Source organism: Eriocheir sinensis, chromosome 51 (genome assembly GCF_024679095.1).
Source record: "Eriocheir sinensis breed Jianghai 21 chromosome 51, ASM2467909v1, whole genome shotgun sequence".
Taxonomy (NCBI): Eukaryota; Metazoa; Arthropoda; class Malacostraca; order Decapoda; family Varunidae; genus Eriocheir; species Eriocheir sinensis.
The window spans coordinates 2,721,970-2,742,427 of NC_066559.1; the positions used below are offsets into that span (position 1 = coordinate 2,721,970).

The 20,458-nt window shown below is 47.5% G+C and overlaps 1 protein-coding gene across 1 annotated transcript in view; it reads left to right on the top strand.

Moving 5' to 3' along the window:
• Positions 1–17,863, top strand: part of LOC126982530 (repulsive guidance molecule A-like) — a 118,344-nt gene extending 100,481 nt beyond the window's left edge. The window contains exons 4-6 of the mRNA XM_050834666.1: positions 11,736–11,953; positions 15,565–15,712; positions 15,978–17,863. Of these exons, the coding sequence (XP_050690623.1) occupies positions 11,736–11,953; positions 15,565–15,712; positions 15,978–16,262 (651 nt within the window). The 3' untranslated portion in view covers positions 16,263–17,863. The remainder of the gene's footprint in view (positions 1–11,735; positions 11,954–15,564; positions 15,713–15,977) is intronic.
• The last annotated feature ends 2,595 nt before the right edge of the window (positions 17,864–20,458 follow it).

Consider the following 20,458-nt stretch of genomic DNA (forward strand, 5'->3'; position numbering starts at 1 on the left):
TCCTCTTTCTTCTCTTCTTTCTCTGCTTCTTATCTATGCATCAGTATCTCTCCTTCCTTCCCTCTTCCTCTTTATCTGAGGTTAATAAGACTCCTCCCGCCTCTTTGTACGTGATTTCCTCTTTATTCCTCTTTATCTCTCTCCTCTTCCTCTTACCCATCCATCAGTATCTCTCCTTCCTTCTCTCTTCCTCTTGATCTTCTGACGTTGATAAGAGTTTCCCGCCTCTTTGTGTGACCACCACCTCCTCTTTCCTCTTTCTCTTTTTCCTCTTGTTCCTCTTATCCATCTGTCACCATCTTTGAATTTATTTTCTTTACTTCTTCTCTTCATCTTTAGCTTTACTTTTTGTGTCCATCTCTTCCTTTCCATTTTTTTCTTCTTCCTCTTCTTTCTCTCTCCATCCGTCAGCTCCTTCCATCTTTTAGTTCTTTTCCTTCTCTCTTCTTCCTTATCTTTTATTTTTTCTAAGTCTCTCCCGTCCTCCTTTGTGTCTCCTTTCTCATTCCTCTTTACTAATTTCTCTTCTTCCTTTTCTCCATTCATTAGTCTTTCCATCTTTTGATTATCTTTCCTTCCCTCTTTCCTTCCTTTTTATTTTCTGAAGTTAAGAAGTGTCTCCTGCCTCTTTGTGTGACTCCTTCCTCTTTCCTCTTAAATTTATTCTCCCTTTTCATCCCTCTTATTTATCCTACAGTGTTTTCCATCTTCTAATCTCCCCTTTCCTCTTCCTCTTTATCTTCTGTCATGAATAAGAGGGTCTCATTTTTTATCTAACTCCCTCTTCCTCCTCTTATATGTCTTTCTTTTCCTCTTGCTATCTATCCGTTTCTCTTGTCTTGCCTCTTATTCCTTTCCTCTTCCTTTTTATCTTCTGACATTAATAAGACTGTCACCTTTTTTTTTCTTTATCTCCCTCCTTCCACCTTGCTGTCAGTCCTTTTGTCATTCTCTTTCTTAACTCTTATTTTTTTCCTCTTCCTCCTCTTTATCTCTGAGCATTGTTATAGTGTCTTAACTTTTTTTTTTTTTTAGGGAAGGTGACACTCCCCTCTCCTCCTCTTCCTCCTCCTCTTCCTCCTCTTCTTCAGTTTTTTTTTTATCCATCCTTCTCCCATTCTCTCTCTTGACTTTATTTTTTTTTTCTCCACCTTCTTCTCTTTATCTCTGCTCATTAATACAACATCTCACACCCATTTATCCCCTTCCTCCTCTTCCTCGTCTTCTCTTTTCTTTTATTCCCTTTCTCAATCTTCGTTCTCCTTATCTCTCTGGACATTAATACAACTCACTTTTTTTTTTGTTTGAGAAGATAATGCCTTTTCTTCTTCCTCCTCCTTCTCTTTCTTTTCTTCTTTTTCTTTCTCTGCCCTTCACCGCTGCGTCTGATTTTTTTTTCCTCCTTCCTCGACTCTCGTTTCTTTCTTCTTCTTATCTTCGTACATTAATATAACATCTTAGTTCTTTTTTTTTTTTGTGAGATGACTCCTTTTTCTTTTTTATCCTCCACGTTAATTCTCATTATCTTCTTTTAACTATTTTACCTTTTTTTTCTTCTTTTGTGTTCATCCCCTTCCCTCTCTCCCTTTCCTTTCCCATTTTCTTTTCCTTTCTTTCCTTCCTCAGTGGCCTTCTCCTTCCCTACTTTTCCTTCCTTCTTTTCTTATTTCCTTTCTGCCTTCCTTCTTTCTCTTATCACTTATCTATCATCTTCTTGCTCTTCCTTCCTTTTCTCCTTTTTCCTGCCTCCTATTTTTTTCTTCCTTCCTTTTCTTTATCTTCCTTCCCATCCCAGCCTTATCTTTGTACCTCCTACAGAGACCTACACCTTCCCCCTTCTCCTCCAAGTTTGTTTGTTTTTGACAGGGCGTGGCTATTGTGTGTGTGTGTGTGTGTGTGTGTGTGTGTGTGTGTGTGTGTGTGTGTTTGCCTCCAGGTGCAAAAACTAGAAAAAAAATTAGTTTGCGAGTCTTCCTCCCAAAAGCTCGCACGAAGAATATGTAGTTTGGGAATAACTTAACCATAAACGTCTCATAAATTGGTGTTGCTTGGCTATTGATATTGGGTTGTTGTTTTTTGTTTGTTTGTTTTTACTCTCTCTCTCTCTCTCTCTCTCTCTCTCTCTCTCTCTCTCTCTCTCTCTCTCTCTCTCTCTCTCTCTCTCTCTCGCTCTCGCAGGAACTATTTGTATTGTTATTATTATTTTTTGTGTTCTGTTTCTTTGTTCTTTTTTTTTTTGTCTGCATTCTTAACTTCGTCTTTTTTTTTCCGCCCTCGCCTTAGCCCCGCCAGTTAAGGGGAGGTGAGAAGGGGAAAGGTGAGGCGTAGACGCTTACTCACTCACTCACTCACACCCTTATTCGCATCCTTACTCACCAATATCTCACTCGTCCACTCACTTCTTGGGGCTTGTTCACCTCCTCACAAACACAGATGTAAGCGAAGTGTCAGGGAAGTGGAGGGAAGGACCAGATAAACAAGATAACCGTCACTTCACACGCCTCTCACCTCCTTGTTTTGCACCTTCACTCACCTCTTACTCACCTCAGTGCGCGCCCAATATGGTAATACTGTTTTTAATTCAGTTTTATTCTCTTTGTTGTTTTTCTTATTTTTATTATTTTTCCGATTTTTTTTCCCCTCGTTCTCTCACTGTCTTTGTTTCTTACTTCTCTTGTTGTTTGTTTGCGTTTATATTTTCTTTGTTTCATTATTGTGTGTGTGTGTGTGTGTGTGTGTGTGTGTGTGTGTGTGTGTGTGTGTGTGTGTGTGTGTGTGTCTCTCTCTCTCTCTCTCTCTCTCTCTCTCTCTCTCTCTCTCTCTCTCTCTCTCTCTCTCTCTCTATCTATCTATCTATCTATCTATCTCTATCTATCTATCTATCTATCTATCTCTCGTTGGTTTGTTTTTCCTTTGATAATTATTTACGTGTTTGTTTTCGCTGTCTTGCAAACTCGTTCACACACGTATACACACTCGTTCTCTTATCCACACAATCACATATACAGAGGCCACTCATTCATTTATTCATTTATTCATTCATTCATTCATTCATTCATTCATTAACTTACGCACTCAATATCTCACTCACTCATTCATTTTTTCCTTCACTCATTTATTCCTTCATTTACTCAACCTCTTCCTCACCAGTCCCAAGAAATTCTCCGGTAACACCAACGAACTCGCATTCTCTCACTCCTACACACACACACACACACACACACACACACACACACACACACACACACACACACACACACACTTCCACATCCACTCAGATATTTGTAATTTTCTTTTAAAACCACTTTTTTTTATATATCTGCGGATTTCTCCAGCATTGTCTGTTTTAGTTTTATTCTCTCTCTCTCTCTCTCTCTCTCTCTCTCTCTCTCTCTCTCTCTCTCTCTCTCTCTCTCTCTCGTTGTAACACCAAAAACTCGTATTTTTATATATTTTCTGTCATGATATTGATAATCTAACTCTAGTCGTCGTAGTAGTAGTTGTAGTAGTAGTAGTAGTAGTAGTGAATGAATGAGGATAGACTTTAGTGAGATGGGGAACTCTTGTGTTAGTAAAATAGTTATACGAATGAATGAAAGAATAAGTGAACGACGCAGGAAGTGGTGGGTGACTGACCTTGGGAGTGTTGCATTGGAGTGGGTGAGTAAATAATGAGTGACATACGAAAAAAATGAATTTGTAAGTGATCGGATGAGTGTTGCATTGGAGAGAGTGAGTAAATATTGAGTGATTGAACGCAGAGAGTGAGTGCATGAGTGTCTCTGTGTTTCATGGGTGAGGGTGAGGAAAGAATGACTGTGAGTAAAGAATGAGTGAGAATGAGTGGGTGAGTGCTTGAATGTTAGTAAAGAATAAGTGAATGACGCAGCGGGCGGATGGGTGAGTGACCGAGAGGCGAGTGTGAGTAAAAACAAAGATGCAAGACTGAGTAAAAACAAGCTATACACTGTAAGAGAGAGAGAGAGAGAGAGAGAGAGAGAGAGAGAGAGAGAGAGAGAGAGAGGTCAGTGGGGTGGCATGATAGGACTCTCGCAAGCGGCTCCTGGTGGTCTTGACCTTACTTAACCTGACCTTGGTGGCGGCGGCGACGCAGGTGGGGGACGGTGGTGGTGGTGGTGCTGGTGGTGATGGTGGTGGTGATGGTGTACGTAGGAACTGCCACCTGACCCTTGATCCTTGTGTGTGTGTGTGTGTGTTAGAGAGAGAGAGAGAGAGAGAGAGAGAGAGAGAGAGAGAGAGAGAGAGAGTAGCAGATGTTCACAGGAGAGATGTCAATTTATCTGTCTGTTTGTCTGTCTGCCTCCTGATTGAACTGTCTGCATGGCCGTCCACCTGTCTATCTGTCACACACACACACACACACACACACACACACACACACACACACACACACACACACAAGATTCTAGGTTTTTGTCTCGCTCACCCAAAACTGAACCCGGATCTTGCTAACCCTCCGGCTCTTCTTCCTCCCTCCTCTCCTTCTCCTCCTCCTTCTCCTCCTCCTCCTCCTCCTCCTCCTCCTCCTCCTCCTCCTCTCCCTCTTCCTCTCTCCCTCTTCCATCTGTCTCCACTTATTACTGTTCCACCTTTTTCCACCTGGTCTCATCTTTATCTCGTTCGTCCAATTATAACGCACACACACACACACACACACACACACACACACACACGTATTCATGACCAGACGATAATGATAGTGCGTCTAATTAATCTTTTATGAGTGTGTGTGTGTGTGTGTGTGTGTGTGTGTGTGTGTGTGTGTGTGTGTTTAATGACAAGATATAGTGTGGGTATTTGTGGTGTGGGGGGAGAGAGGGAGTATAATGACCCTTACCACATCTCTCTCTCTCTCTCTCTCTCTCTCTCTCTCTCTCTCTCTCTCTCTCTCTCTCTCTCTCTCTCGCTCTCTCTCTCTTCATCGTTAGTCGTTGTTTGCTTCATTTTAATTTCCGTTACGACAATTATCCCAGGTGTGTGTCTGTGTGTGTGTGTGTGTGAGCGAGTGTGGGAGAGAGTGAGAAGACAGCTTTATGGGTTGCGAATAAGAGAGAGAGGGAGAAAGAAAATAAAAAAAGAAAGAAAAAGAGGGAGAGAGGGGAGAAGGGGAGGAAGGAAGGGAGGGAGAAGAAGGGGGGGGGAGATCAAACTTGATGATATATGTTGCTTAACTTTGCCCTCTGTACTATTTGTGGCCTAACTTTACCTGTCTGTCAAGTAGGCCGAAGAAGGGGAAGGGGGGGGGGAGCAAGAAAGAGAGAGAGGGGGGAGGGTTGGAGTGGGGAGGAAAGGGGATAGGCCAAGGAGGGGGAGATAAGTGGTGGGGGGAGAGACAGAGAGAGGGGGTAAATGAGGTTTTGCTTAGCTTGGGAAGAAGAATGAGGGGAGTTTATAAAAGGGGAGGAGGAGGAGGGAGAGGGGGAAGGATGGGGAAGAGTCGGGGGTTTTGACCTCTTGACTGTCTGGGAAAGAGGAGGAGTAAGAAGAGGATTAGGATAAGGAAGAGGAGGAGGAGGAGGAGGGCTTTGTGCGAGAGAAGAGGAATAGTTAGTGGAGGAAGAGAAGAAGAATGAGGAGAAAGCTGAAAAGAGAAGGAGATGAGCAAGAAGAGAAGGGAGAGGAGGAGAACATTGTGCAAGAGAAGAAGAATAAAAAGAAGATGAAAAGGAGAATAACAAGCAAGGAGAAAGCGAACCGAAAGAGAAGAGGAAAGATGAACAGGAGTAAGAGGAGAGGAGGGAGGGAAGAGAAATCATAGAAGAAGAATGGAAAGAGGAGAAAATGGTGATATGACAGTAAAGTAAGGAGGGGAAAGCTGAGAGAAAGAGAAGAAGGAAGATGACCAGGAGACGGAGAAAGAGAGGAGGGAAGAGAAATCATTGAAAAAGAAAAATGGCAGAGGAGGAAAAGGAAAATAAAAGGATAATAACAAAGAGAAAGCTGTAAGTAAGAGAAGAAGGAAGAGGAGCAGGAGGAGGAGGAGGAGGGAAGAGGAATCATAAATGGACGAGCAAGAGGAAAACGAAGATTAAGATTAGATAAAGAAGAATTAAGTGGAGCAGAAGGAGGAGGAGGAGGAGGAGGAGGAGCAACAGGATGAAGATGAGGAAGAAAACAATGTTGCAAAAAATTTAAAGAGGAGGAGGAGGAGGAGGAGTAATAGGAGAAGGATAAAATGGAGGAAAGCGAAGAGTTAAGAAAAATTAAGGAGAGGGAGGAGAATAAGAGGTAATAGGAGGAGGAGGAGGAGGAGGAGGAGCCGCGTCTACCAGTAAGGCGCGTCAGGGTGGAGACCCCGACAAATACAGGTGACCTTTGTCTGACCTGACCTCCGTACCCGTACAGGTGTGACCTCCTAAAGGGGTGACGTGCAGCAACACCTGTGACCCCGCAACCTACACACACACACACACACACACACACACACACACACACACACACACACACACACACACACACGCTATAATTTACACGCACCCAAATACACATAGGGACATTTACACTTCTCTTCCCCCCCCCCCCCCTACACACACACACACACACACACACACACACACACACCATATTTACTCTCTCCACACAGATCAGCATTAAGAAATCAACCTTTAGGAATCAGTTCTCAGGTAGCGAAGGAGCACACGAGCTTCTCTCTGACAACACTTTTAGCCTCGACCCAAAACTCAAAGAAATCTAATGAGCCTGATCGATACCGTACTACTGGGTGAGGCATAACTACGTACTTCCTTCCTTTTTTCCTTCGTGTATCATTGCTTAACGTGCCGTAATTGAGGACCGTTAGTGAGCTCTGTATACCCTTTGCTGGAAGACTTTAAATAACGCTATCGAGGAAGGTCGTGTTGAATAGGACAGGTGAGAGAGAGAGAGAGAGAGAGAGAGAGAGAGAGAGAGAGAGAGAGAAGTGGGGGGGGCTAGGTGACGGGAACACGGCGAATCAAGGAGGGTGACGGCGGGGTAAACAACACCCGCGCCTCGCCCTCCCATACACCTGCCCAGGTAAGGCGAGGCTGACCCACGCCCTGCGACTGTCTGGCTGGGTCGGTCTCTCTCTCTCTCTCTCTCTCTCTCTCTCTCTCTCTCTCTCTCTCGCTCTCGCTCCCACCCTCTACCCACCCACCCACCCTCCCCGATATGTCCTCAGTGAAGTATTGCGTCATAAGTGTTGCGTGTTTTGTGTTCCTGCAGCCTCCGCGCCCTCCCATTAACCTTCACACCCACCCCGCCCACCCCAAACAAACCCCCACCCACTTTTATGCCCTTTTGCCCTCCTCCCTTCCCCCTTCGTCCCTCCTCTCCCTTTCCCATCTCTCCCTCCCTCTTCTTTCTCTTCCTACCTGTCTCCACCTCACACTTTTCCTCTAAACCTTCATGTAATTTCTATGTAACTTTCCTTCCCTTCTCACCTTACCTTTCACCCACGTCAGTATATTCATCCTATCACCCACCCATTCATATTGCAAGCCTTTTATTTACTCGGCTTTTTCTTTTTCCACTCTCCTCTTCCTCCTCCTGCCTCACTCACTCATGCTCTTTCATATCCCATTCACTCATATTAGCTTCCACTCTCTTAACTTTTCGCTTATCTATCAACCTTTGTCGCCCTCTCATCCTCCTCTTCCTGTCTTCCTCAAGTATTCAAATCCACTATCTTATCTTACATCTCATTCATCTGCGTCTCAATCCACTCATTCACCCTTTTCCTCCACTATCCTTCTCATGTTCCCTAGTCCACCAACAGCCACCCTCATCCACTCGTCGTATTTCATCTACCATTTACTCTTATTCACATCCACTTTCTTATCTTTCAGTTCATCCACCTACGTCTCAATCATCCACCCGTTTGTATTCTCTTCAGTTCAGTTCACGATCGGGAGTTTCGCCTTTGCAACGGTACTCCCCGATGTTGCTCTTCACTGTCAGGGTCTCTTGTTTTCCTCTTTTTCTTCCCTAATTTTTTTCTCTTTTCATATAAAATTTCTGTATCGATCTCTTCCTTCACCCACCTAATGATCTTTGCACTCACCCAATCTCATCCTTCAACCTTTCTCACCCACGCAGTCTCCTCCTCCACTCACTCACTCACCCAAACTCACCCTTCCTCATTTACCCATACTCCTCCTCCACCCCTTTAATCCTATTCCCATCCACTTCTCAACCCATCACCTCTCTCAACCACCTCCTAAATACCCCATCCTTTTTTCCACCACGCCCACTCCCCTCCACTCAGCCCGCCCACTCCACAGCCCACCCGCCACGCATACAAGCCCGCCACTCCGCCTAGGGATGTGGGTGTGGGTGTGCAGGAGATGTAGTAGAGATGTGGAAAGGGTGTGAGGAGGGGGAAGGGTATGGGGGGTCGGTGGGGGGGAGTATAGAGGGTTGGATCCTGTCTGGGTGTAGGTGTGAGTGGATCAGGTTGGATTGGATCTTGTTAACAGGTTCAAGACAAGGGAGAGAGAGAGAGAGAGAGAGAGAGAGAGAGAGAGAGAGAGAGAGAGAGAGAGAGAGAGAGAGAGAGGGGGTGTGTGTGTGTGTGTGTGTGTGTGTGTGTGTGTGTGTGTTTAGAGGGTGGGGTGCATGGGTTTTATCGGAAAGTTGTGGTGGGGCCGAGAGAGAGAGAGAGAGAGAGAGAGAGAGAGAGAGAGAGAGAGAGAGAGAGAGAGAGAGAGGCCTGACTCCGTTCGCTTCATTATCACCACCTGCAATTACCACCTTCATCACCACCCTCACCACCATCATCACCATCATTGTTATTGGAGTAGATCGTGCCAGGTGTGGGAAGGAGAATACGCCCCTCGCCCCCCCGCGCCCCCCTGTGGAGTTTCTTGTATCAGTGTTCGTGCAAGGCGGAGCAGAAGTTACCTGACGGCTGAGCGAAATCCTGCAGGTGAACGGTGTCTCGGATCGTTGGGCGATGAGAAGCTGTTTGATTATTAAAGATTATTATTATTATTATTATTTTTAGGTGCTGCATATAGCGAAGGCAGGCTCTCATCAGGGGTCTCTTGGGCCACCCCTCATGAGAGCCTGCAGTGGTTTATGACTCTTGCTCGGCCTATGATGCCCCCAGGTGCTCTACTTGAACGATATCGCTGAAGTTAGGGTTGATTGAAGATCTCGACAGCATGTGGTAATCTTCCCCAACTCGGCGATGGTTGAAAATTCTCAGCGTGCATCGGTGGGAGTTGAACCTGGGTCCCCGGGCTCACCACTCCCGCACGCTGACCACTCCGCCACCGCCTCCCTTGATTAGGTAAAGCAGATTATTATGATCATCAAAAGCAGGTAGTTCCCAAGGATCCTCTACGCCACCATGTAGGAGCAGCGAGTAGCGGGCTTTTTTTTATTATTGTTTCCTTTTTTTCTGCCCTTGAGCTGTATCTTTGTTGTAAAATAAAAGTATCTGAAAAGTTGCTAAAAATTTAAATCTAAATCTGAAGCTAAATCTAAGTCTCTAATAAAAGGTTTCCAAGTCTGAACTGGGAACTATGAACCGTTTTAACAACTGTACAGCAACCACCAGTTCTCCACACCCTCATCATCATCATCATCATCAACAACACATCAAAGGAACATTACAGGAGGACACACACATGTACACACACGAGCCTTTAATTACCCTCCGCAACACCTGGCGTGCACACATTACAGGTAATCTTGCACCTGCACCACAAACAACACTACATCATCATCACCACCACTACTGTCACCACCACCACCACCAACAACAACAACAATAACAACAACACCTCACATGCACCACAGTTAGGCTTGCTCCCGCACCACTAACACCATCTAGTCATCATCACCATCACCGACAGCACCACAACCACCACCATCATGTACACTCTCAGTACCACCACCACCAACAACAACAACAACAATAACAACAACAACACCACCTAGCATGCACCTTTACCACTAATATCACCAGTCATCATCATCATCATCATCATCATCATCATCACTACCACCACAACCACAACCACAACCGCCACCGCCACCAACAACAACCATAAAAAAAACGCCAATGGGAACTGATGCAGAAATATATGAATAATGATTACACTAAAAAGGTGGGGCGGGGCGACTCAAGACCAGGTAAGTGAGGCGTTATTAAGGGCAGTTGACGCCGGAGGGGAAGGAGGCGCCGAAGATGAAGAGAGGGAGAAAAAAAAAATAATAGATAAAAGAATATAAAACGAAGACGAGGAAGATAAGAACAGATTACGAGCATTAACCCTCCACTTATAAGCAACACACACACACACACACACACACACACACACACACACACACACACACACACACACACACACACACACACACACACAATTGCTCTTGCGTGTGGGTATGTGTTCATTTGGGGGAGCCGGTGGGACTTTTTTGGGGGGTAAGGGGAAGGGAAGGGGTGCGTTCGTGAGGGGGAAGAAGGAAAGGGGAAGGGGTGAGGGATGGGACTGGGCGGGGCGGGGCGGGGTGGGGTCATTTACTACATTATGAAAGACTTTTATCACATCATTTTTTACCGCCATCGAGTTACAGACACACACGTACCTACACGCATACACACACACACGCACACACATACACACACACACACGGTCATACACACACGCCAATTAACACATAGGGGTGGATTTACGGACATGCACCATCGACCCTGTGGTTTATGGTGTGTGTGTGTGTGTGTGTGTGTGCGTGTGCGTGCTTGCTTATATCTACCTGTAAATGCTTGTAATAATTGTTTTTGCCTTACTGGGGGCGCGTTTTTTACCTAGACTTCATTAATTTTTCACCTGTTTCTGAATACCTGAGCGTCACAATCTGTTCTGACCTTCCACGAGCAAGTCTTTCATCTTTTTTTCATTTTATTCACCTGGGTGTTGTGCATCTATACCTGACTCCCCCCTCTCCTAGTTCTGTTATATAGTAGTTTTACCTGTATTTTTCACCTGTATAAACTTGAACGCGCCTCATATCCTTTTCTTTATGCTCTCTACGCTTACGAGTATCTACCTGAGTCCTTCCTGAGTGAATTTCTATAGTTTTACCTGTATTCTTCACCTGTATATCATCGGGTGCGTCTTATTTCCTTTTCCTTATGCTCTCTACATTTGCGAGTGTCTACCTGAGTCCTTTCGGAGTTAATTTATATAGTTTTACCTGTATTTTTTTTCACCTGTATATCCTCGAGGGAGCACTGTATCTTCTCCTTAATATTCTCTACGTTAACGAGTGTGTGTCTACCTGAGTCGTGTTATATAGTTTTACCTGTAGTTTTTTTTTACCTGTGTATGTCTCCACTTGAGTCTTTCTTCCCCACAGTACAGTAATTAAGTTGTCTTCGTCCGTGTTGTTTTTATTTCTTTATTTTTTTTGGTTTCTTGTGAGTTTTTGAGATCGTCATTACGCTATTCCTCTGTCCCTCCATTTCTATAATCTTCTATTCTCTCGTCCTCTTTCTCTTTCTCTCCCATCGCTCTCACTTTCATTTTCTCTTTCTTGGCGTCTCAAAAGTTTGATAGCTCCTGAAACAGGCAATTCCTCCCTCTCTGTCTGTTTCGTCTTATAATAATAATAATAATAATAATAATAATAATAATAATAATAATAATAATAATAATAATAATAATAGCCTTCCACCTGTATACGTGTTCCTGAGCCTCGTGGTAATTAAGATCTTTTGCCCACAGGTGACGGTGCTGGTGAAGGAACACGGGTCCTGCGGGGGGGAGCGCACGTACGAGGCGTCGGCGGAGGCGCTGCCGCGGGCCTTCGTGGACGGCACCACCTGGACGGGCGGCTCCGCGTCACGCCCGCACACGCAGGTACAGGAGCGCGTCCCCGGCGAGCACGTCCTCATCACCGTCGCCTACATCAACGCCACCGTCGCCGTCAGGAAGATCGAGAAGTGAGTGTCTGCGTGTGTGTGTGTGTGTGTGTGTGTGTTATGTTTTGTGCGTTTTCACTTTATCGTTTTCTTTTTATGTGTGTCTTCACTCTTTCGGTTATGTGTTCTTTGTTTTGTGTTTCTACGTTTCAATATTTTTTTCCGGTCTTGCGTTCTGTTGTGTATTATGTGTCTTCAATCGTTCGCCCTTCAGCTTATGTGTTACTGGCTTCCGGGTTAAATTTTTATTCATATTTATTTTTTCCTCGAGTATTCTCTTGTTCTTGTTTCTTTTCCTTATGTTTTCCTTCTCATCCTGTTTTCCTCCTCCTCCTCCTGCTCGTCCTCCTGCTCCTCTTCTTCACAATTTTCCTCTTCTTCATATTCCCTCGTATCCCTTTCCTCTTTAGTCCCTTGCTCCCTCACCTAACTCCTATCTTCTTTTCCTCCTCCTCCCCCTCTTTGTCCTGAGTCCTGCATGTTCCTCTTTTAGCTAAACTTCCCAATCTCCTCCTCCTCCTCGTCCTCCTCCTCCTCCTCCTTTTCAAGTCGCCCCTCCGCCGTACATGGCCGCTTCACCTTAATTAATAATACCCGAAAGAGCCCCTCACCTTATAATCACCTGCGGCACACCTGATGGACGAGGACAGGTGTGTGGAGTGGACGCACGTAAAGGACCTGAGAACCAACCCGAAAGCCCAAACCCACTCACCCATCCCTCTCACTCCCATCTCCCTCTCATCTCTCCCCACCTCTTCTTCCTCTTCTTCGGTCCCTGTTCTGTCGCTGTCCCGCCCTTTTTTGCTCCCCTGTCATTTCCCTTCTTCCCCACTCCCATTTTACTTACTCTCTCTCCCTCCTCTTCTTCCTCATTTTTTCTTTCGTTTCTCTCCCATTTCCCCATTCACGCCACTCGATTGCGCAATATACTTAGTGTCATATTCTTAAACCATAACCAAGTACCTACATTTAACAAGACTTTCTTAGAACTTGTGGGCATTTCCATGAGTAGTTTTATGACCCTGGTGGTAGTTTGACAAGGTTTCTGCGCCATGAACGTATAGAAACTCATTTGGGTGCGTTTATCCTCTTTAATTACCGTTATAAATGATTGATCTAAGAGAAGGAAGCGTCTAAAAATACTGACCTTATGTTCGTATGCACAGACCCTCACAGCAGTTATTTCCAAAGGCCAAAGAGAGGATCAGTCGTGTTCTAATGAGTGTTCTCCAGAATTATGGTCTAACTACTCCCAGAACCATAAAACTACCTCTGGAAATGCTCAAAACACCTACAAAAGACTTGGCAGACGCATGCTCTCTCTCATCACCAAGATCAAGACCAAAAAGAAGATCGCTCGCGTTCAAATGAGTGTTCCTTTAGGTTCATGGTACAGAAGAATGGTCAGACTACCACCAGGATCATAAAACTACCCCTCCCTAGAAATGCACAAAACTCCTACGAAAGCCTTGTCTAATATGTGAGTTTGGGCGCCAATATGTGTAAGAATATGACCCTTAAACACGTAAAAACTTCAGGCCAGGTGTTGAATGCTAATGAGAGAGGTGTTGTCTTCGTCTCTTCCATCTCCTTCACCTTATTATCCTCCTTTGACTCATTTTATTCGTTCTTTGTCGTCTATTCTTCTCTCTTCTCTTCACCCTCTCCATTTCCCACGCCCTTATCACCCCCTTTATCACCCTTTTTCCTCTCTTCTCCTCTCTCCTCCATCTTATTATCCTCTTTTTATCCATTCTTATGTCCTCTATCCTCCTCTCCTCTCCATTTTCCACACCCTTAATCCACGCTATCTTCCTCTCTCCCCTCTTCTTCCCTCTCCTTCATCTTATTATCCTTCTTTTATCCGTTCTTATGTCCTCATTCTCCTCTCCTCTCCACTTCTCACGATCTTCTCTCTTCTCCCTCCTGTCCGTCTTCCGCTCATCTTCCTTCTTCAGTTCCTCCCTTCGACCTGTCCCGCCCTTCGCCCTTCTCTTTCTCTACGTCTTCCTTTCCCCAACGCCCTAAGTCCACACACGCTACATCCCACTCACCTCTTCTTCCTCTTCTTCGGTCCCTGTTCTGTCCCTGTGCCGCCCTTTTTTGCTCCCCTATCATTTCCCTTCTTTCTAACACCCTTTGTCCTCCTCTTTTTCCTCTTCCTCCTTTTCCCCTTCGTTCTCCTTTCTTCCTTGATCCTCTACTCCTTCCTTCCTTCTTCCTGACTCCCACTATCCTTCCCCTCTCCTTTCATTCTGTTTACCTTTTCTTCCTCTTCTTTCTTTTCTCCTTCGTTTCCTCTCCATGTCCTGCCGTTCTTTGATCTACTTTCCCTTTATCTATACCCTCTCCCTTCCTACTCCCTTCTACCCCATCGTCTTCCTCTTCCTTCTTTGTTCCCGTCCCATGTCCCGCCCTACTTTCATCCTCTACCTCTCCTTCTTCCCCTTCCCCTTGACCCACACTCTCTTCCTCCCTTTATCCACACTGTCTTCCTCTTTTCTTCCTTTTTTTCTTCGTTCCTGTCCCATCTCCCACTTCTCTGTGATCCTCTACCTTCCCTTCTTCCTCACTCCTTTTATCAATATCCTCTTCCTTCTTTTTTACCTCTTCTTCTTCCTCCTTTTCTCCTTTCTCCTTCTTTGATCCGCAACCTTTCCCTCCTTCACTTTTTTTATCTCCTTCTTCCTCTTCCTTTTCTTTCTTCCCCATCCCATGTCCCTTCCTTCTTTGGCCCCCACCTTCCCCTCTTTCCCTACTCCCCTTTCCATACCCTCTCTCTCCCCCTGCCTCTTTCTCCTTCGTTTCTGTCCCATGTCCCACCCTTCTTTGGCCCCCACCTTCCCCTCCCCTTCCTTCCCCCTCCGCCCGAAATCCACACCCTCTCCCTCTCCCTCGTCCTCCTTTGCCGCCTCCCCGCCACGCCCCCGCCGCCCCAGATTGCAGAGGAGCGTCGTAGATCGTCAGGTTAGGCCGTAAAAGGACGTGCCCGTAACGAGTCTGGCGTCGTCCATTCACTCTCTCCCTCCTCGCCTCCTTCTCCGCCGCCGCCGCCGCCGCCTCCTCCTCTTCCTCCTCCTCGCTCCTGCCTTTTGTTTTAGCGTCGCTCCCTCCTGACCCCCTTTTGGCTGTGTCGCTGGAGGATCCTCGGCCTGGGATGAAGGGAAGGACATGCAGGACTGGAGGAGAAGCGTCAATATACACAAATGAGAGAAACGTGAATGCTGGAAGGAAGGAGAAGGAAAGCATAAAGAAACGAGGATATACATGAAGGAAAACGGGAGGAAAAGAGTAAAAAAATGAGGTTTTGCATAAAATGAGAAGGAAATCCACAAAGGAAGGAGAAAGGAATCATCGAAGAGAAGGAGAGGAAGGAGGATACATAAAGGAAGAAGGGAACACATAAAAGAGAAGAAGGAAGGGGAAGGATACAAAAAGGAAGGCAGAGGGAATCCGTAAAGGACTAGAGAAGGGAGGTAAAGTAAATATCTCGCCGCCTTAAAAAGAGAGGAGGACGTCGCCTCGCCCAACGACGGCGTGGTTCACTTAGTGTGTGTGTGTGTGTGTGTGTGTGTGTGTGTGTGTGTGTGTGTGTGTGTGTTGCAAGTTACTTCAGTGTGCGTGTCTTTCAGGTACCTGACGGTGCATGTGACGCTGCCGGAGAGCGAGGTGGGTGAGGGCGAGGAGATGCAGCTGTGTGTGGGGGGCTGCCCGGACAACGAGAGGCTGCCCACGGCGCCGCCCCCGCCCGTGGCCTCCCCCGCCATGGCCAAGTCTCAGGTGAGGCCCCCAAGGATTGTGTTGTGTTCCCTTGTAGCCTGTTGTTAAATGTTTCGCTATTGTGACTTGGGAGAAGGAGCCTGTTTAGGAGGCGGTAATTTACTTGAATAAGGACACATCATTATACTGTCTCATTAAATCACATAAATAGCATGGCTGTTATAATGCCCGTGAGCCAGGGAGCCTCGCCACGCATGGCAAGGCTCGGCTCGGCAGGGCCAGGCTGTGTGTGGCGCGCCGCGGCTGACTGACACTCTCCCCGCAGGCCGTGATTCTGTGCAAGGAGTACAACATGACGGACTACTACCTGGACTCCTGCATCTTTGACCTCATGGCCACGGGTGACAAGAGCTTCCGGGTGGCGGCCCTGACGGCGCAGCGCGACCTGTGGGAGCACGACCCCGTCGGGGCCCAGCGGCTGCTCCTCAACTGCTCGGAGCCGCCCTGCGTGTGGGATGTCTCTGCTGCCCACATCTCCGCCTCGCCGAGTCTCGCGCTGCTCCTTGCGGCCCTCGTGCTGTTGGGCGGCGCGCGTCGGGCCGGGCGGTGAGCGGTGGCGGCTGAGTGGCGCACCGGCCCGGATGGTGCTGCTTCAGGGGCGGACCTGCGGCTGTTTGAGGCAATGACTCCACGAGGGTTGTCCTCAAACACTTGTGGACCACCTCGAGTGGTGGGACCTTGAGGAGGAGGAGGGGAAGGAGGAGGCAGGTTAGCAGGCATCCCTGGAGTCACCCTCCCCTGCCGGAGGCACGCCGACACGAGGCGGCAGGCCCCGACGGGGAGTGGCCTGAGCCTGGGCTGGCAGGGACATGGCCACCCACGGAGCGGGGCGGGGCGGGGCGGAGACGGTGAGGGCGCGACATGAACCGCGAGGTCAAGGTGCCGTGACCACGAGGGCCGCGTCCCCGAGACGTTGGCGCGGCGGTGTAAATACTGTACATAGTCTTGGACCAGCGGGGGGCGTCCTGCCTCCCCTGGCGTGTGTGTGTGTGTGTGTGTGTGTGTGAGAGAGAGAGAGAGAGAGAGAGAGAGAGAGAGAGAGTGTGTGTGTGTGTGTGAGATGTAATTATTTGCTCTTAAAAGTTTCCTAAATTAAAAGTTTTAACTTTGAACACTGTATCTATTAGTGTTGTTTGTACCGAATGAGGAGTTATGTAAGTACGTACGTACGTACGTTAGTGATGTACTTTTACAAGCACCGAGATTCACTCAAAGACAAGCGTAGGTAATTATAACAGATCTCAGATGTTCGTGTTAGTCCGTAAAATACTGTTTGTCGCTACATCCGCCGCTGAGGGATCAAGTGGCCCTCGCGCCGAGCCGAGGCGCCGCCACCCTCGGCCTCGCAGCGGCGGCCGCGTCGTGGCCGCCGCCTCCAAGACCTGAGCTTAACGTAGGCGCGTAGACCCCGCCGCCCGTCGAGGCAGGCGGGTAGTGTGGTCGTTTCAGTCATTGTTCTTAGGTTCGCTTTCCTCGGTGTCCCGAGTGTTGAGCGAGGGGAGGGAAGGAGGGAGGGAGGGTAGGGGGGTGGACGACCGACCGCAGAAAAAGCGGCGCCATTCATTTGGGGTAAATCTGTGTTGTGCCAACCCTGACGGTCCGTGTGACGCTTCTCGCTGAAACACTCCGGAAAGACACGATGGCGACAATAACTAGTGTGTGTTGTGGCCCGGGTACGGAGGCGCTCCATTGCCCGGGCAAGTAGGAGTGAGGTGGGCCCCACGGGCACTCTTAGGGTGCTGCCCTGCGAGTTCCTTGGCGTCAACAGCTTTTTTTTAATTGTTTTTTATCATGTGATGAAACTATACTTAGGTACACGCCGGGGGCGCGGCTGCTAGACTGCTGGGCAGAGCAGCTGCGGGTGGCTGTTCCAAGCTAATCAGTTGTTAAGGTTATGGTGTAATATGTACAGCTGGGGTGGTGGGGAGCTGGAATTGGAGAGACGCACACATAGAGTCTGAAAACAATGATATCCAGTTTGAGGCGCCATGGACGTGAACGTGCGCGGTTGAAGCGTGCCCGGCAGGTGTTTGGGGGGAGGGTTCAGAGATGTGTCGACACGCAGGTAACAGTATACAGTTCACGTCCTGGCGTCGCGGGAAGGTCGTGTGTGTGTGTGTGTGTGTGTGTGTGTGTGTGTGTGTGTGTGTGTGTGTGTCCTGAATCTAACCACCCAGTGGCTGGACCGCGCCCTCGCGTCGCGAGTGTCTCCGTCAGAAGCGAGCGTCATAAATTATTTCATATATACATAACATTATCAATATTCCTCGTCCGTGGTGTCGTTTTGTCTCAAGATGTTGATGGATACTTTTCTTAATTAACACATGTAAACAGTGTGTGTGTGTGTGTGTGTGTGTGTGTGTGTGTGTGTGTGTGTGTGTGTGTGTGTGTGTGTGTGCGCGCCTCCCCCTCCGTCAGGCGGGCCAAGTATTCTAGTCAGTGTGTGATGTGGTCTTATGAGGCCCCGCGACCCCCGAGATCCGTGGTCCCCGCCAGTGCCCCGCCCCGCCCCACCAGGCACGTCAGAGGGGTTGTCATAGTCCCGTGTTGTTGTGTGGGGGCGGCGGGGGGAGGGAGGGGGAGGGAGAGAAAGGGAGAACTAGGGAATAGGGGGGGGACACCTGCGTTTCATTCATTCATGCTCTACATTCACCTCCGATGACGGTAGATCTCAGTTTTATCATTATTACTCTCATTATTATTATTATTGTTATTATTATTATTATTATTATTAGTGTCATCATCGCTGTAGCTGTTGAGTAAGCGTCCCTGTGTTGGCCTGCCGCGGGAGGAGCCCCTTAGCAGGCCCCTTAGCGGTCCCCGGCAGGCTTCCTCGCCCCTCGCTCGGTGTTTCCTCGTGTTCGTCACACACACACACACACACACACACACACACGTAGGCGAGTAGTCAGTTCCGTGTGCAGACTTGATGTAAAGACTTATGATTATTTAAAGGTAATAATAATAATAATAATAATAATAATAAAGAAATTTTCCATGCTTTTATGTTTTCCTACCCCACAGCATCACCACCAGCACCTCAGTTCAATAACCACTCCCACCCAGACTCTGTCCCCCGGTCCGTGTGTCCCCTCCTCCCCCTGAGTGACGGGTGGCATGGGGGGGCGGGGGGAGGGTGGAGGCTTGGGAGGAAGAGAAGCAATTTAATAATCTGTTGAGGCGTTTTTGTCGGAGCTCATTACGGAGATTCGGGTCTTCTTGGTTCTCTCTCTCTCTCTCTCTCTCTCTCTCTCTCTCTCTCTCTCTCTCTCTCTCTCTCTCTCTCTCTCTGCCCTTTTTCGTTTTCATTCATTAATTTTTTCATATATTAATATTCTCTCTCTCTCTCTCTCATCTGTCTATCTATATATCCATCTACCTATCTATTGTTAAACCCTAAATCTAAGAGTAAAGTGTCTCGCCTCAACCTTTATTATTTATTAAAACTACAAAATCATAATTCTTTCCAAACTCCGCCTCCGGGACCTCCCCCATCACACCTGAAGAGCCCGCCGCCCCCACACCTGTGCAGGGCCTGGCGCCTATTACTGGAAATTGATGTCAACTCGGCGCCTTTTATCATTCTCTCCCCTGATGAGAAAACACGCTTCCGGCAGTATTATTCAATTAGATCAATTTTCGTCGACAAAGTATGCTTCAGCGCGTCGTCAGGATGTGTTAGGCGTGACAGCGGCTGAAGGAGGCGGCTTGGTGGGTGAGGCTCCGGGAAAAGTTACAACAGGAAGGATGAAGGATGGAGTAGAAAAATGAATAACGAAGCCTCAATCCTAATCCACCAGAGTTTTAACACATGTTTTGGCTATGAGGATTAAAACACTTTATGCTTCCCTTGCCTCAGTGTTCCGTGGTTTATGATTCCCTATGACCATGACGATGTATTTATTTTCTCTGACGCTCTAATATTGTAAAGTTGTAGTTTGTCTGACGTATCCATCGTTGACCCATACATGCAGGCCTTAATATATGTGCGCCGCCCATAGATGGCAGCACAGTCGCATGTCTCGAAGCAGGCCCATGAAGCAGGCGATCCTTCGCTCCTTCACGCCGCGCCAGGCCCAGTACACGACCTGCCCCTGTGGCGGTCACATTAGAAGCGTGTGTGAGTGGTGCGGTTTTATTTTCCATGGATTTTCTTGTCACCAACTAGTGTGCCTAAGTTCGGTCTCAAGACAGCAAATGGTCGCACAGAACAAGTCATCACTACATCGCTACACGCACCTCAGACGCAGGAAGAGCAGCTGCCGCGGCCTTCAAGGTATGGTTCTTGGCTTCCAACTCCATGCCACTGGTGTTCTTGCCGATCCACGTCTCTGCTAACGAGTTTCTCGGTAATTCCTGACTCCACCACAATCCTCAAGAAGACTGAGAATGTTACTTCTACATTACTTATTCTTTTCTTTACCTTACTAATTGATTTCCGCCGCTAATCACTACTTTCGTCAACTTTCTCTTTTTTGGGGGAAGGCAGTGGATCGTAAGTTGTATAAGTGGAGACCGTTCGCCTCTTCATTCCCTACATTCAATTACATGCACTGCCTTTTTTCCTTGTGCCTCATGCATAAGGGGCAAATGTATATAATTATGTTCGTGTGTGTGCATTGGCGTCTGCGTGTGTACGTGTTGTTATGCGTACACCGACGGACAGTGGATCTCGCGTCGCATATTCTGGCAGCACCTCAGGCAGCCCCGTGTGTTAGGGCGTCGAGGCAGAGCAAGGGAGGACAG